Source organism: Gorilla gorilla, chromosome 17 (genome assembly GCF_029281585.2).
Source record: "Gorilla gorilla gorilla isolate KB3781 chromosome 17, NHGRI_mGorGor1-v2.1_pri, whole genome shotgun sequence".
NCBI lineage: Eukaryota > Metazoa > Chordata > Mammalia > Primates > Hominidae > Gorilla > Gorilla gorilla.
In genome coordinates, this window is record NC_073241.2 from 26,363,528 (window position 1) to 26,380,241 (window position 16,714).

The following is a 16,714-nucleotide window of genomic DNA, read 5'->3' on the forward strand; positions in this document are numbered from 1 at the left end:
AGAAATAATATGCTTGCATTTAAAAATCAAGTATACATTTGTAATACCTCTTTTTATGGTTAATTCCTTTTGTTGTGATTACTACTGGTTTTATGAGGGAGAAGTCCTTGACATGTAGACCAAAAGGTAATTAAGGACCTTTTCATTCATGATATCATAAAACTTTGTTGCTTAGAAAAAAGCAGAAGAAAAAACTCCATTAATTTATTATGTTCTCATGGAGAAGAAATACCAAAATTGTGGCAGATTTCATTGTCTGTTTAATACCTTAAAATGACAAGGCTTTTTCCCCCATGACATTGGTTGATGGTTCTGCCAGTCCTTGAAGTGAGTTAAGTAGTGTGATGCATTTTGAAGAGAAAAAAATTAATTTGAAAAAGTATTAACTCAAAAGTTAAAATACTTCATTGACTGGAGATGACAGTTTTTCTTCATATTCTATATTTAATATTCTGGAATATGGCTGTTTAATTCAGACTAATCAAGGATTTTAAGGAATTCTAGATTATACTTTATTTTCTTTCATGACTGGAAGAACTATTTTTTTTTAACCTCCCTACCTCACCCTGATATCATCCAAGATATTGAGGTATAAATATACCTCATTTGATAGTTTGATAATATAGACCACCAATTTTTACTTACTTTTTTTCTGGGTCAGCATTTCATGTTTGAGAAAATAAATTGAGAGACTACTGTAGTCTTGATTTTTAATCGCTGACTTAATTTTTCAAAAATCTTTTATACCAATTTAATAACAAAACAAACTCGGCCTGGCACAGTGGCTCACGCCTGTAATCCCAGCACTTTGAGAGGCTGAGGGGGCAGATCACTGGAGGTCAGGAGTTCGAGGCCAACCTGGCCAACGTGGTGAAACCCCGTCTCTACTAAAAATACAAAGAGATTTAGCTGTGCGTGGTGGCATGTGCCTGTAATCTCAGCTGCTAGGGAGGATGAGGCAGGAGAATAGCTTGAACCCAGGAGACGGAGGTTGCAGTGAGCCAAGATCACACCATTGCACTCCAGCCTGGGCAAAGAAGCGAGACTCCATCTCAAAAACAAACAAACAAACAAAAAACCCAAAAAACTAACCTGACCCCATCCATCTGTTGTGTAAAGAAGCTGATGCACTTCTCAAAAGGGATCTCAAGGAGAGCAGGGTAAGAGAAGACAGGAGTGGCAGTTTGAAGCTGGGAGCTGGCTGTATTTATTACATCCAAAGGGAAAAAAGCCATTCCTCCCATTCCTTTTGTCCATGTGTTTCTATTTTATGCTTACAGTATCACCATCAATTTTTGACTTGGAAACCATTCTGCTAAATAGGGAATAAGTTCATTTCAAACTATGATAGGGACATCAGTTGAAGATATGACATATTATTTAACTTATGGTGAGGGAAACACCTAAGTATTTTCCTGAGCATCTGGATAATTGTAAATATACATAATTCATCTACTTAGGTAGGTGCCAGGTTTTTTCAAGGAGTAATTAATTAGTACAAACAAGGGTGAGGGGGCAGGGAACACCATACTCTGGTACTTAATGTCTGAAATTATCAGGGAATTTAACACATTTTCCAATAGGTTTATTTCTTGTGTAAGAAGTCAGATAAATTATTTCCATTTCAAGTATTTATTATTCAGATTATTTAAAGCAAAGCTTTCACAAAGCCTTTTGTCAGCTTTCCTGTAATCCTCAAATAATTTTTCCTGGCTGGACGCTTTGGCTTACTCCTGTAATCCTGGCACTTTGGGAGGCAGAAGCAGGAGGATCACTTAAGCCCAAGGGTTCTAGGCTGCAGTGAGCTGTGATCACACCACTGCACTCCAACCTGAGTGACGAAGAAAGTTCTTGTCTCAAAAATAAAAGTAATAACAATAATAATAAATTTTCCTCTAAATACAATGGTGAATGAGGTAGAAATGTTGAGTTCATAAGAGAGCTGTTGAATAGTGAAGGAAACTGACTTAATTTTAATGACAGGAAGAATACTGTTACACACTAGCAAAAATGAACTTTCATGCTGATGTAGCAGTACAGAATATGCTTCCAACCCAGGGACGCTGGAGCCAGACTTGCTAGCTACGCGACCTTGGACAAGTTACTTAACCCTTTTATTCCTCAGCACACTCATCTCAAATGAGGATAATAAAACCTACTATATGGGATTGTTGAGAGTAAAAAATACTTAGATTAGTACATAGTAAGTACTCAACAGATGTTAGCTATTACTGTAATCACCGCGAGACCAGTTAATGAGAGAGTTCTTCCTTATCCTTACTCTATATTGAATACAACTTGTTGCACTTCGAAATATCTGGATAAGGCTATAGTTGTTGTCGTCACCGAGAATGTAGGAGTGGGAAAGAGAAAAATCATGCAAAGGCTTGCTGATAGCGTTCACAGTGACAGCCCGAAAGTATGATTCTAAGGTTGTAAGCATTTTATATTTAGATTTTTAAGTTGTGGAGTATACTTTTAAAGATAAAAATAATAAGCCAGGTCTCTTAATACTTATCTAAAGAAGTGTTTGTATAACATTTAATAAAATGTTTTATCTCAGTGGCATTTGGATTTAAAAATTATTTTGGGCTGTCACAGAATGTTGACTTTTCCTAATCTATTACATAGGGCCGTGGGTCTGGATTTCCAGGAAAGCGGAGACCTCGAGGTGCAGGACTGTCGGGGCGAGGTGGCCGAGGCAGGTCAATGCTGAAAAGTGGAATCGGAGCTGTTGTATTGCCTGGGGTGAGGCTTGCTTCATGTATATTTTCTCTAATCTAAATGTCAGTTAATGATGAAAATCTCATAGCAAGTTATTTTGAACTTAAGAGTCATATAAATAGGTCAAAATGTTTATTTTACTGTCCTACTTTGCTTTTTTTTTTTGAGCCTCTGGTTACGTTTTCTTGTATATTTACTTTCTCATCCTTTCTCTTTTCTTACCTTCCTCTTTGACTCCTTATCTTTCTATGCCAACCCTCTCTAAAAAGTCAGTATGTAATATAGTTGCTCTTTAATTTAAAAATTTTAAGATTGATATTTGCTTACTATCATGTTATGAGGCTTTATTTATATGTGTATTACAAATATATTTGCTAACTACTAGCAAATATTTTATGTAATAACTTTGCTATTTATTAAAATCCTGTTTTTAAAATTCTGAAATGTCATGTTAAGTATAGGAGACAGGTGAAATTGTTCAAGTTTACTACTAAACCATGAATAAGGAAGCTTAGATTCTCGTCCTTTTTTCAAAAAGAAAAATTTTCAAACCAGGCTTATTGAGGTATAGTTGATATAAGCTATATTTGACATGTACAATTCCATAAGCTTTGATATATACATATACACCCTTGAAAACGACACCACAATCATGATAGTGAATATATTCATCTCCCAACGTTTCTTCATGTCCCTCTGTAATTTTCTGCATTCCCCCTGCCATCCGTCCTTGTCCCCAAGATTAGTTTGCATTTTCTAGAGTTGTATATAGGTGGAATCATACAGAACTGTATGCTTTTTGGGCTGATTTATTTCAGCACAATTATTTGGAGATTCATCTATGCTGTTGTACTTGTTAACAGTGTACTCCCCTTTCTTGCTGAGTATTAATAAAACTGTGGATGCACCACAGTTGTAGACCTGTGCACTTTTTTTCTTCTTCTTTTTTTTTTTTTTTTTCGGAGACAGGTTCTCTTTCTAATTCCTGGCTGGAGTGCAGTGGTGCGATCATAGCTAACTCCAGCTTTGACCTCCCACCTCTGTCTCCCAAGTAGCTGGGACCATAGCTGTGTGCCAACACACCCAACTACTTTTTAAAAATTTTTAATAGAGACAGCATCTCACTATGTTGTCCAGGCTGGTCTCGAACTTCTGAGCTCAAGCAATTTTCCCACCTTGGCTTCCCAAAATGCTGGGATTACAGGCGTGAGTCACCATGCACCAGCCTGTAGTCTTACATTCTTGTAATGTCTTCATCTGGTTTTGGTATCAGCATAACTCCAGCTTCATAGAATGAATCAGAAAGTATATTCTCATCTTCAGTTTTCTGGAAAAGTTGTGTAGTAGTGGAAATGTATCTTCTTATATTATACATGAATTTATTAGTGAAAGCATCTTGGCCTGAAATTTTCTTTGTGGGGGGTTTTTGTTGTGTTTTCTTTTTTTTTTTTTTCTTTCTTTTGAGATGGAGTTTCGCTCTTGTTGCCTAGGCTGGAGTGCAATGGCACAATCTCAGCTCATGCAACCACTGCCTCCCAGGTTCAAGTGATTCCCCTGCCTCAGCCCCCTGGTTCACCATGTTGGCCAGGCTGGTCTCGAACTCCTGACCTCAGGTGATCCACCTGCCTTGACCTCCCAAAGTGTTGGGATTACAGGCGTGAGCCACCATGCCCAGGCTGGAGTGCAGTGGCGTGATCTCTGCTCACTACAGACTCCACCTCCCAGGTTCAAGCAATTCTCCTGCCTCAGCCTTCTGAGTAGCTGGGATTACTGGCATGCACCAACATGCCTAGCTAATTTTTGTGTTTTGGGTAGAGATGGGGTTTCACCATGTTGGCCAGGCTGGTCTCGAACTCCTGACCTCAGGTGATCCATCTCCCAAAGTGCTGGGATTACTGGATGAGCCACCGGTGCCCAGCCTGTGGGACAGTTTTTAACAACAAATTGTATTTCTTTAATAGGTACCTATTTAGGTTATCTGTCTCTCCTTGCATAAATTTGCACCTTTCAAGAAATTTGTTGATTTTGTCCATCTTGACAAATTAAAGGAATGGAGTTGATCATAATGTTTCTTATTATTTTAATACCTGTAGAATCTGTAGTGATTTCACCTCCCTCATTCTTGATACTAATAATTTGTATCTTGTCTTATTTTTTTCCTGATCAGTCTGGCTAGAGATTTATCAATCTTATTGATCTTCTTGAGTCAGCCTTTGTTTTCATGGACTTTTCTCTGTTTTCTTTCCTCTTTCTGTTTTATTGATTTATATTCTCATCTTTATTTTTTCCTATCTTCTCACTTTGAGTTTAATTTGATCTTCTTTTTTTGTTTACTCTTACGTGTCCCTGCTTGGAAGGGACATTTGTGGAGTTTAGGTCAGAGCTTTCTATTCTCCTTGGCTTATATCTGTGGTCTAGGAAAATGAAATTTCTATCACCTTCTGGATAAATCACACTATTATCTATGCAGGCAACAATAGCACATATTTTCTCAAAGATTACCTTTTCCCTCAAGTTAGGTTTTATTTTTCTAGCAGTCTAAAGGTCATGAAATAAATTATAAAATAAAAACAGTGGGTCTTCAAGCTAGATGATACTGTTTTCTTTCTTGCGTGGACAATTATTTTAAAATATTTTGGTTTTTCTGCACTTATTATTTAAATATGACTCCCCACCCCCACTTGAATCTAGGGACATTGCAGTTTTCTACTGCAGACTTTGTTTCTGGTTTATACTGGGAATATATTGTTTATCATTTTCAGTGAAAGCATCCACTGGTTAAATTTCCTTTTAAAAATAATAATGGATCTTTACAATTTCTTTGAGCTGCTCAGTGTGTATAATGTGTTGAATTTTCTGTTAGTAGTTGGGAGGTAGAAATAGATACTTTATCTCTATTTTAGCCATTTCCCTAATTATATATCTCAATAGTCTTGTCAATGCATCATTAGTCCTATGACTGAATTAATGATTACTTTTAGTAGTCACTTAATTTCTTACTGATGATGATGATTCTACTTCTGTGAATCATCTTGGATGATTCTCTAAAATCTTAGAAAGCTAATTTTGTTAATACTATGCATATAACACATCAATACATTTTCTCTATTAAAAAAATTAAAGCGCTATAGGTAGATCAGAATTTACCATTACTAACTCCTCAGTCCTCCTTATTTCCCTGTTACCAGTTTGGTATATTTATATATTAGGTTGATCCATATGAAATTGCCAATATTATTTCTGAACTGATGAAAAGCAGCAATTTCTTATGATTCAACCTGTTATATGTGCCCATAGACTACATGTAATGACTTTGCAGGTTTTTATATTATAGTGCTATACCTCAAATACTGTTCTGCAATTTATTTTTTCACTCAACAACGTCTTTTGTAATTTCTTTCATGGCAGTCTATACAAGTTTCTACCTCCCTACTTTTAAAATGTTGCATAATTTTCTAATGTTTGGATTTGTCATGGCTTTACTTACTCCCTAATGATGAATATTGGCATTATTAACACTTGTAGTCATTAGGGTTCATATGACTATAAATTGCTCTTATAAAGCATTAGTACTATCCATTAAAACTGCTTTTAGGCTGGACACGGTGGCTCATGCCTGTAATCCCAGCACTTTGGGAGGCTGAGGTGGGTGGATCATGAGGTCTTGAGATCAAGACCATCCTGGCTAACATGGTGAAACCCCATCTCTACTAAAAATACAAAAAATTAGCCGGGCATGGTGGCAGGCACCTGTAGTCCCAGCTACTCGGGAGGCTGAGGCAGGAGAATGCCATGAACCTGGGAGACAGAGCTTGCAGTGAGCTGAGATTGTGCCACTGCACTCCAGCCTGGGTGACATAGCAAGACTCCATCTCAAAAACAAACAAACAAAAAAACAAAAAAAAAACTGCTTTTAAATGTATTTGTATTGAAAAATACTGAGATGTAGTCCTTCTATTTAGTTAACCAACCAACCTTCCTTCCTTCCTCTTTTTTTTTTTTTTTTTTTGGAGACACGGTCTCACTCTGTCACCCAGGCTGGAGTGCAGTGGCATAATCTTGGCTCACTGTAACTTCTGCCTCCTGGGTTCAAGTGATTCTCCTGCCTCAGCCTCCTGAGTAGCTGAGACTACAGGCATGTGCCACCACGCTCGGCTGTTTTTTGTATTTTTGGTAGAGACAGTATTTCACCATGTTGCCCAGGCTGGTCTCCAACTCCTGAGCTCAAGCAATCCACCCACTTCAGCCTCCCACAGTGCTAAGATTATAGGCATGAGCCACCACACCCAGCTGGTTAATCTTCTTTCAGTTGTTCCTCAAGAAAAGTAATTCAATTGTTTTATGTTTTGACCTTGAACATAACCTGTTGTGTTTCAACTCTGTCTTTCCAGGCTTAGGTTATAAGCTTTTTAAAGAAACAGGATTGTATTTTATGATTTTGGCAGTGCCCTCCTTGTCTTCTTTCTACAACTTCTAGTTCAGAGCTTTATTTTGTTTCATAATCACTCTAGAAATTATTAACAAACCAGTGGGTACTTAGTTGATTTAGTCAAATAGAACTAAGTCCAGACTGAACAATATTGGTTGATAATCATTTGGCTGATACTGAAATTTGGATGTTATTAAAAATAATATTCTAAAGCGGTGCTAATAGAAATATAATGAGAACCACATATGCAATTTAAAACTTCCTAGTAGCCACATTGAAAAGTTACAGTGAGCTGGGTGCAGTGGATCATTTGAGGTCAGGAGTTAAGAGACCAGCCTGACCAATATGGTGAAACCCCGTCTCTACTAAAAATACAGAAATTAGCTGGGCATGGTGGTGGACAACTGTAATCCCAGCTACTTGGGAGGCTGAGGCAGGGAGAACAGCTTGAACCAGGAGGCAGAGGTTGCAATGAGCCGAGATCGCGCCATTACACTCCAGCCTGGGCAACAAGAGTGAAACTCATCTCGAAACAAAATAAAGGTTATAGTGAACAGGCGAAATTAATTTTAATGCCTTCCATTTTGACCGATATATCTAAAATATTACCATTTCAACATGTAATATGTAATTATGTGCTGTATTTTATGTTTGCAGGACATCTCAGTTCAGACTAACTACATTGCAGATCCCAAGTGTGTGTCATTAAAATAGTGATAGATTTGTGTGTGTACATACTTATAATATTATCATTTATAGTTTCTTGATTAGAATTCTGCATAATCAAGTCTTACTAAGACAGGTTTATTATATTTTCTCATTACTTCTTGGTCTAAAGGAATACTACCTCTAAAGAGAGAATGAGTTGAATAATAAAATGTCATGACTCCATTTTACTGTAGTATCTTAGCATTAATATTTGGAATTGTTATTCTAGGCCTTAGCAAAAATATATGTTTTGATTATGAATTTTCTGAAGCTTTCCAGTTAAGTGTAAAACAAGTGAAAAATATAACTTTGTATTTTGTGTATTTTGCTTTTTATAGGTGTCTACTGCAGATATTTCATCAAATAAGGATGATGAAGAAAACTCTATGCACACTACGGTTGTGTTGTTTTCCAGCAGTGACAAATTCACTTTGAATCAGGTTTGAACTTGACAATTTACTGTCTTCCTCATTGAATTCCTCCTTGTATATTTCTGCTTTATCTCATATACACAGAAGTGATCCAATATTTAGCTATAGAGCTGTATTAGTTAAGAAGGTATTTTTAAAGTAAAATTTGTAGGTTTTTAGCTTAGTCTCCATTTAAAATATGTTCTGTTTTCTTAACTTCAGGATATGTGTGTAGTTTGTGGCAGTTTTGGCCAAGGAGCAGAAGGAAGATTACTTGCCTGTTCTCAGTGTGGTCAGTGTTATCATCCATACTGTGTCAGTATTAAGGTAAACATCCTTAAATTGAGTTAACAAATATGTATTAATTTTTATTTGGTTTTAGTAGTAACATGAGCTCCCAGTTCTCACAATTAAGTATTATGATTATTAAACATATGTGACAGTATTTAAGTACTTTAAATACTGCTTTTAAGGGTTTGCTATCTGAAGAAATTTGCTTCTCTATAAATCTTATATTGTACTAATATCCTGCTTTTGCCTTGAAAAAGTAAAACATAAAAATATATGCATTTAATTTAAAAGACAATCTATACTATTCACAAAGGTTTTAGGTTTAGCTGATTCATTTTGTCTGTTGATTTATAAAGCTGAGAACTGGAGTATTTAGTAAAAAATTATTAGCCCATTCTGTTCTTTCCCACATTCTCTCTCCTCTGTGCTCACTCATACACAAAATGACATTTTCTCCTTATAGCCAAAAGAAACAAAACAAGTGTCATATTTAATGCAATTGGTAATAATTGAGAGTCAGCACTGCTCACTTTCAAGCATTTCAGGATAGAGGCTTTCTGGGGAATCTTTTAAGTGGTATCGTGTGCTTGGTTTCAAATATGGACAGGTCTCAATACTTCACTAGTTTTATCTAAGGTTCTTGGTTTTTTCTTTTTAAGAACTCAGTCTTAATAAAACTTACATATTTGAATAAAGTGTCATGGCCACTGGAAGCAAGCATGGAGGTATAGCTGTACAGCAGAGGTCTTAAACTGTATACTCCACAAGGAAATCTTTTCTAGTATTGCCATACCTTGTAATATAAATACTAACCTCAGTTTCAATAATAGGTTGTGAATCATGAGTGATTTTTATACCATTCTCCCTGCCCTTCAGACATCACTGTGTTATATCATTGACGGTAAAATGTCAGTATAGTAAGCCAATCAACATTATCTCCTTCAGAATTCTTTGTTGATAACTACAGTAGTATTTATTTTATAGGGTAATACAGGTTTTTGTGAATTTAGGAATCAAAATGAAAGATTGTAATTAATACTATCCAAAATAGAAGACTAGTACGGTTAATTTATGTAGTTTTTTAAAATTAGTTGCTCATGGTATGTGACTGAAAAACACAGAGTATATAAAGCCAATTAAAAATGAAGTTATATATGCATAAAACATGTTTATTTTCTTCTTTGTGCTTTATATTCTGTATAAAAGTAGCTGCTATCATTAGATTTTGTTTTTTAGAATACTTAATGTTTTGGACCTAAGGAAATTGAATAAGATCCCTTTCAAGATAGTAATATATTTCTTTTAACCCATCCAACAATTACCGAATTCCCATTTTACAGATGAGTACGACTTACATAAGTTAAGTTTGGACAATTAGTGCACTATCAGACACCTAGTTATTCCTGTTTTTAAAAATTATGTGTGGTTCCTTTTACACAACACTGTTTTGGACAGTATAGAATACTGCAGTCTCATTGAGAAATACAGCAGTATCTAGAAATATACTAGGGATATGTGAATTGGCTCAGCTTGCATTTTTATTGCAGGAGGCAATTGTTTGTGGATAAGCTTGATACCTTTGAAGTTTCTTTTTAAGCTTGCTGGGGCAAGTCTAGAAAGCCTTCACTCTAAGGTGGATATTTTCAAACTTTATGGTTTTAGAACCTTAACACTCTTTAAAATTACTGGGGATGCCATAGTTTTTGTTCATGAGGATTTTAACTATGGACTATTCAGCATTTTAGAAATTAAAACTAGGAACATTTTGTAACACAAGACTACAGAAGCACAACCTGTACAATGTCAGTGTAATATTATGATACAACATGTAGCTTCTATAAACACCACTGTATAATTGTGAATAAAGTGAAAAAAGGCAAATTAAATCTTAGTATTATTTAAACTTGTTTTAAGTTTACAGACCCACTGGGGTTCCCTAGTCCACATTTTGGTAGCTGCAGTCCTAGCATTAGTTTAACCCTATACTTAAGACTTGGCCTTTCTGGGATCACTACTGAATTCTATCCCCTGTTCACCAGTGTCTTTGTACTCTGACTGGTTGTGCTTCACTTGTCTTTGAGCCTTTTGCAAGCTCTGGTAATTGTGCAGCTTACAAATTCCCAGTAGGTGTACTTTCCCCTGGTTGTGGGTCTTTGGGCTTCTAGAAGTACGGCTTGGTGTTCCACCAAAGACTTCAGGGGATCCTTTGTAGATTTCTGGAGCTCTTAGTCCTTATTGCTTCTTCATTTTGAGTACTGTGTCCTGCAAATTCCACTGCCTCACCTTCCCTAACCTCAGCGAGGCCATTGATTGTACTCTGCTGAGGTTCTCCCTCCCTGGGCAGCGTTCTGGAAAATGTTTCTAGGCAGAATATCATAGGACTCCCTGAGTGTTTCCTTCCTCTCAGAGACCACTGTCTCCTTTACTATGTGTTGTCCAATATCTGAAAACAGTTGTTTCATACACTTTGTCCAATTTTCTACTATCTTATGGGAGAACAGGCTGGTCCCATCTACTCCATTATCGTTGAAGCATGTATCCGTATTAGATTATAAAACATATCTGTAACAACTTTGGGCATGGTACCATGGATGGAATCCTGGATGACATCTTATTTGAAAAAACTTTTAAAACTAAGGCTAAACTGGTTCAACAGAAGAAAAAAATGATAGTACAACCCCAGTACCTAAGTTAAAAGGAAATTTCAAAGAGGGAGAAATTGTTGAAGTGTTGAAGTACTAGAAGTCAAGAAACACAAACACTAATGTTTCCATTAGATTTGAGAATAAGAAGGTCTTGACAAGCCTGGCTTAAGCAGTTATGAGTGGATGTGGGTGTAGAGACCAGACTGTAGTGTTTTGAAGAGTGAATATAAGCGGAGAAACTTGAGAGTTTGGTTGTAAAAGGGACCACAGGTATCTGTGAAGAAAACTTAATAGGAATGAAGATAAATATTTTAAAAATTCTGCCACTAAACACCTCAGATCTGTCTGCCACTTTGTCTTCAGGTCATTGTTTAAGCCAGGGTCGGGCAGACTGGCCCATAGACTAAATCTGGCCCATTTCCTGTGTTTGCAAATAAACTTTTATTGAAATATGGCCATGTTCTTTTGTTTACATATATTTGTAGCGGTTTTTGCATTACACTGGCAGAGTTTTTATAAAGTTGCAACAGATCATATGGCCCTCAAAACTTTGTGTTTACTCTCTGGCCCTTTATTGGAAATGTTTGCTGGCTACTGCTCTAAGCCACCCTGATCTTACCCCAGGCCATTTCCTTCATTTGGGCAAATAACATACTAACTTGGTAATCTAAGACAAATTCTTAAAAATCAATAAGCTAATCAAAATAATAAATATACATGTTTAAAAATCAAATGACATTAAAAGCCTTGTAACGGGTCGGGTGTGGTGCCTCACACCTGTCATCCCAGCACTTTGGGAGGCCGAGGTGGGTGGATCACTTGAGGGCAGGAGTTCAAGCCAGCCTGGCCAACACAGTAAAACCCCATCTCTACTAAAAATACAAAAATTAGCCGAGTGTGGTGGCTCATTCCTCTAGTCCTAGCTACTCAGGAGGCTGAGCCGGGAGAATTATTTGAACATGGGAGCCGGAGGTTGCAGTGAGCTGAGATCACACCACTGCACTCCAGCCCAGGCAACAGAGCAAGACTCCATCTCAAAAAAAAAAAAAAAAAGGCCTTGTAATGAACAACCAACTCTTGTCTTACTCTACCTCCACATCTGAGGCAATCACTTTTAATCTTTTCAGGTCTTTTTTCTTGTGGTTAATGTTACAGCTCTAAATAATCAACTGGTTTACTGCTTTATCAATGCTAGATTTTGTTGACTTTCTGCTATGAATAAATAAATTCTGATTTAGCTCTTAAAATACACCCCCTTCCTTCTCCCAATATAGTTGTATTACTATGTTTAGTTCAATTAATAAGGTGTTGGTTATGACTCAGTAAATGTTCACTGCAGATCTAAACAGTATACTATGAGTTTCTTTTGTCTTTCATGGAGTTTTTAATAACAAGAAAGTAATAGTGACTCTCCATTCGTTCTTTGTTTTTGCCTACTATAGAACTATCATATAAGATTATTTTTTAAAGCACTGTTTTTTTCTGGGAGAAGTCCTACCCTCCTTCTAGACATTCCCTTCTCCTGCTCTGATATGTGCCAGTGGCTTCTGGGTGTGTTGTTCTCATCCTTAAACTTCCCTGGCCTGATGTTCTTTGTTGGATCTGTTGATTTATAGATCCCAAGTCTTCCTTTTCTTTGTAATACATCCTCATTCTGTTCCGCATATCTCTAAGTAACTTTATTAGAAGGAGAATGAAGGAGCTGAATTTTGAGTCTTCCTGTGTCTACAACGTATTCTCTCTTCACACATAGTTGCTTGTGTAGCTAGGTTGAGAATTGTACTTTGAAAAGTATTTTCCTGTAGAATTGGAAACTTATACTCTTCTAGCATCTGGAGTTGGGAAGTTTTGTGCCATTCTGATGGGTGTTCCTTTGAATTTAACTCTTTTATTTTCTTCTCTGGTAGCTTTTAGGCTTTCATGTACCTCATGATCTGAATTTTTATTCCGTACCCTCATTACTTGCTGTTTCATTATAATGTGGGCACTTGATTGGTTCTGTCTGACGATCCTAGTCTTTTGAGATGTTAAAGAAGTTCCGCAATCTTAATATTACATGGTGTGGTTTCCTTCAGGAGTTTGTTAGGGATTTGGAGATTCCCAAATATTCTGCTAACTTATACCCTTGAGAGAGGGGAGAATAAACAGAGGAATGAATGTGAACTTCAGAATTCCTAGCTTCATAGTCTAAATAGAAATCCTCTAAGATCATAAAATGTCCCTAAGAACTCACGCTTTACATTAATTTTTTTGGTATTTTTTCTATTGATTCTAAGCATGGAAATGTAGATGGAGATTTTGTTGATGTATTTTCAAATTATGTATCAATAACAGTGAAGCTTACTTGATTTCTTTAAAATCTGGTCACTATATCTATAAATATAGTGGACATTAAATGTACAGCATAAGGTAATTATGTGGACTTTAAAAAGGCATTAAAATATGTGCCATTTTCTATTATTCTGCTCAGTAGGCTCCTAAAAGCGTGTATGAACATGCCCAACCCAGTATTGGGCCTCCGTAGGTGCTCAATAAATGTTAGTTGATTGCCCCTTTCTGCTTCTAGGTACATAAGCACCATATTAATTTATATAGTATATTTGATTATGTTAGGTTAATGCATAAATCACATGGATTGGTTGTTTCTTTCACAGATCACTAAAGTGGTTCTTAGCAAAGGTTGGAGGTGTCTTGAGTGCACTGTGTGTGAGGCCTGTGGGAAGGCAACTGACCCAGGAAGACTCCTGCTGTGTGAAGATTGTGACATAAGTTATCATACCTAGTGCCTAGACCCTCCATTGCAGACAGTTCCCAAACGAGGCTGGAAGTGCAAATGGTTCTCTAGGGTTTGTTTGCCTTGTCAGTCTTTCAAGTTCAGAGCTTTCTCATACCACTTTAGTTTTTAAAAATTAGCCATACCTATTTAATTGAATAATACACATATTCTATGATAGATACCACTAATCAGAAAAATTTTCACATACACATTAAATCATTTGCCCCATTATGTTCGTATGTAGCTTCCTGAATTACAGTAACTGAATAACTAAGAAAATAAAATTGAGACTTTTCGGGGGGATTTGGATTTCAGGTGTGTTTGGTGCAGACACTGTGGAGCAACATCTGCAGCTCTAAGATGTGAATGGAAGAACAATTACACACAGTGCGCTCCTTGTGCAAGCTTATCTTCCTGTCCAGTCTGCTATTGAAACTATAGAGAAGAAGATCTTATTCTGCAATGTAGACAACGTGATAGGTATTGTGCTATTTTTTCATCTTTTTAAAGCTTTTCTCTTTGAAATGTAGCAAAAAAAACTGGAAAATAGCTTTTCCTTAATCACAAGTTTTAGGTATGGAACTTTTTGCCTTGTAGATTTTTAGTCACCTAGAAACTTACAGAATTGATTTCCTGTTTTGAATTCTCAACTCCAGACTAAAGTTTTGTTTTGTTTTGTTTTTAAATTTAGAGACAGAGTCTTGCTCTGTCGCCAGGCTGGAGTGCAGGGGCGCTATCTTGGCTCACTGCAAACTCCACCTCCGCCTCCTGGGTTCAAGCGATTCTCCTGCCCCAGCCTCCGGAGTAGCTGGGACTACAGGTGCATGCCACCACGCCCAGCTAATTTTTGTATTTTTAGTAGAGACGGTTTCACCATGTTGGCCAGGATGGTCTCCATCTTTTGACCTTGTGATCCGCCCACCTCAGCCTCCCAAAGTTTTATGATTATAGGCATGAGCCACTGTGTCCACCCAAGACTAAAGATTTTTAATTTAGGCCTTTTTGAGGGTTTAGGAATCCCTTGAAATTCGATGGAGAATTATTGCCTTCATCTATGCCGTTTCTTATGAAGGGTTTCTGAATCTTTTAATAGATTATAAAAAATATCTAACACTTTCTGTTCTCCTTAAACCACTTTCTCTTAAAGCTCTAGATACTAGATATCTAGGTATTAGATAGCACCTTCTGCCCTCCCTACATAATTATGTGGAATTTCAAAATCAAGAATGTTTCTTTGCTTTCATTGGTATATTGTTGTACTCTTCAGAAGTTAAGCAGTGAACATATATTGATAGTATTATTTTATCAGTAGTACAGTATTCTTGGGACTCTGGCTACTAATTATCTGTTCCATTGCAAGACAACTTTTTACTTTATTTCCCAATTACCATTCAACATCGCTTTCCATGAGATATGTCTACTTCAAGTTAGATGCATTGCCTGGAGCCCATATATGCTAGCACTGCCATTTGCAGTTTTCTGAATACCTTTGTGTTTGCCCTAACTAGCTTCCTTGCTGTCTTTGAAATATTTAATATATGATTATAAAATAATTAGCTTCCTTATGTAATGTGCTTTGCTTCCTCTCTAATAGTTGTTCTCATTCCTTTTTATTTCCTCCTTAGCTCTATGAAAGTTTTTCTGTTAATAGGGATAGTTAGGAGAAAAGGGCAAGGTAGGAGGAGCATGTGAGGCTTAGGGCTTTTAAGTTTGAAGACTCAGTGTTACAGGTTTAAAAGGTAGCAGTTCTCAGTATATTCCATTTTTTTAAAAAAATGTACAAATATGGTCTTTTTAGATGGATGCATGCAGTTCGTCAGAACTTAAATACTGAGGAAGAAGTGGAAAATGTAGCAGACATTGGTTTTGATTGTAACATGTGCAGACCCTATATGCCTGCGTCTAATGGTAAGAGAATAATTTAAACTGTGAGTCTGCACTCTTGTACCACTCATTTGCACCTTACTGTCCATAACCAATGAATTAGCTTAGCTCTACTCTATTTTATCTTTGTGAAACTTACTTTGACAAGTATTTTATGAAAAATATTATTGTTGGTTATACATGACTTATCACAACTTGTTATAAAACAATTTACATGAAACAATAAAAAGCACATACTTTAGATGTAAACTATAATTTTGCTTCCAAGGAACATGATCTTGTAGTTATTGACAATATGTCAAAATCCAATGTGTTGATTCTTTCTTAGCCAGGTTTTCCTCCATGACTTGAGTATTTCCTTCATCACTTCTTGTTTTGTTGTTGCTTTAAAAAGTGCTTTTAACTTTAGTGTTCAAACATTTATTTTAATAAAATGAGTATAGAAACAGAAAATTTAATCATATATAAGTATGTAAATACACTTTACCTTTTCTGAAAAGAATTACCTGGATTTTTTTTTTCATTTCAGTGCCTTCCTCAGACTGCTGTGGATCTTCACTTGTAGCACAAATTGTCACAAAAGTAAAAGAGCTAGGTAAAATTTGAACTGCTTTACTTAATTTAATTAATTTACTTTGCTTAATTTTTACATAATTGGCTTACCACTTGTAAAATCTGCTTCAATCATATGGGTGTTCTATCCAAATTCCATAATGTTGGTAATCATTTCCACAATGATATATAAAATGTCATCCAGCTTTACTGGGGCAGTATTCCTATAAATTTCAGCAAGTTGGCAACAAAAATAACAGCTCTTAGAATAACCATTAATGCCATACTTACTTTG

General features: G+C 36.3%; 1 protein-coding gene and 1 long non-coding RNA gene across 2 annotated transcripts in view; both read left to right on the forward strand.

Annotated features, from left to right (window-relative positions):
• The first annotated feature begins 2,711 nt into the window (after positions 1–2,711).
• LOC129528199 (uncharacterized) lies at positions 2,712–8,571 on the forward strand. Its single transcript, XR_008673416.2, has 3 exons — positions 2,712–2,748; positions 8,200–8,301; positions 8,494–8,571. It is a non-coding gene; the product is annotated as an uncharacterized lncRNA (long non-coding RNA).
• A 7,213-nt stretch (positions 8,572–15,784) lies between these two features.
• The window catches only part of LOC129528196 (histone-lysine N-methyltransferase 2C-like), a 41,399-nt gene continuing 40,469 nt past the window's right edge, over positions 15,785–16,714 (forward strand). The window contains exons 1-2 of the mRNA XM_055368013.2: positions 15,785–15,891; positions 16,397–16,462. Coding sequence (XP_055223988.1) covers positions 15,786–15,891; positions 16,397–16,462 — 172 coding nt within the window. The 5' untranslated portion in view covers position 15,785. The remainder of the gene's footprint in view (positions 15,892–16,396; positions 16,463–16,714) is intronic.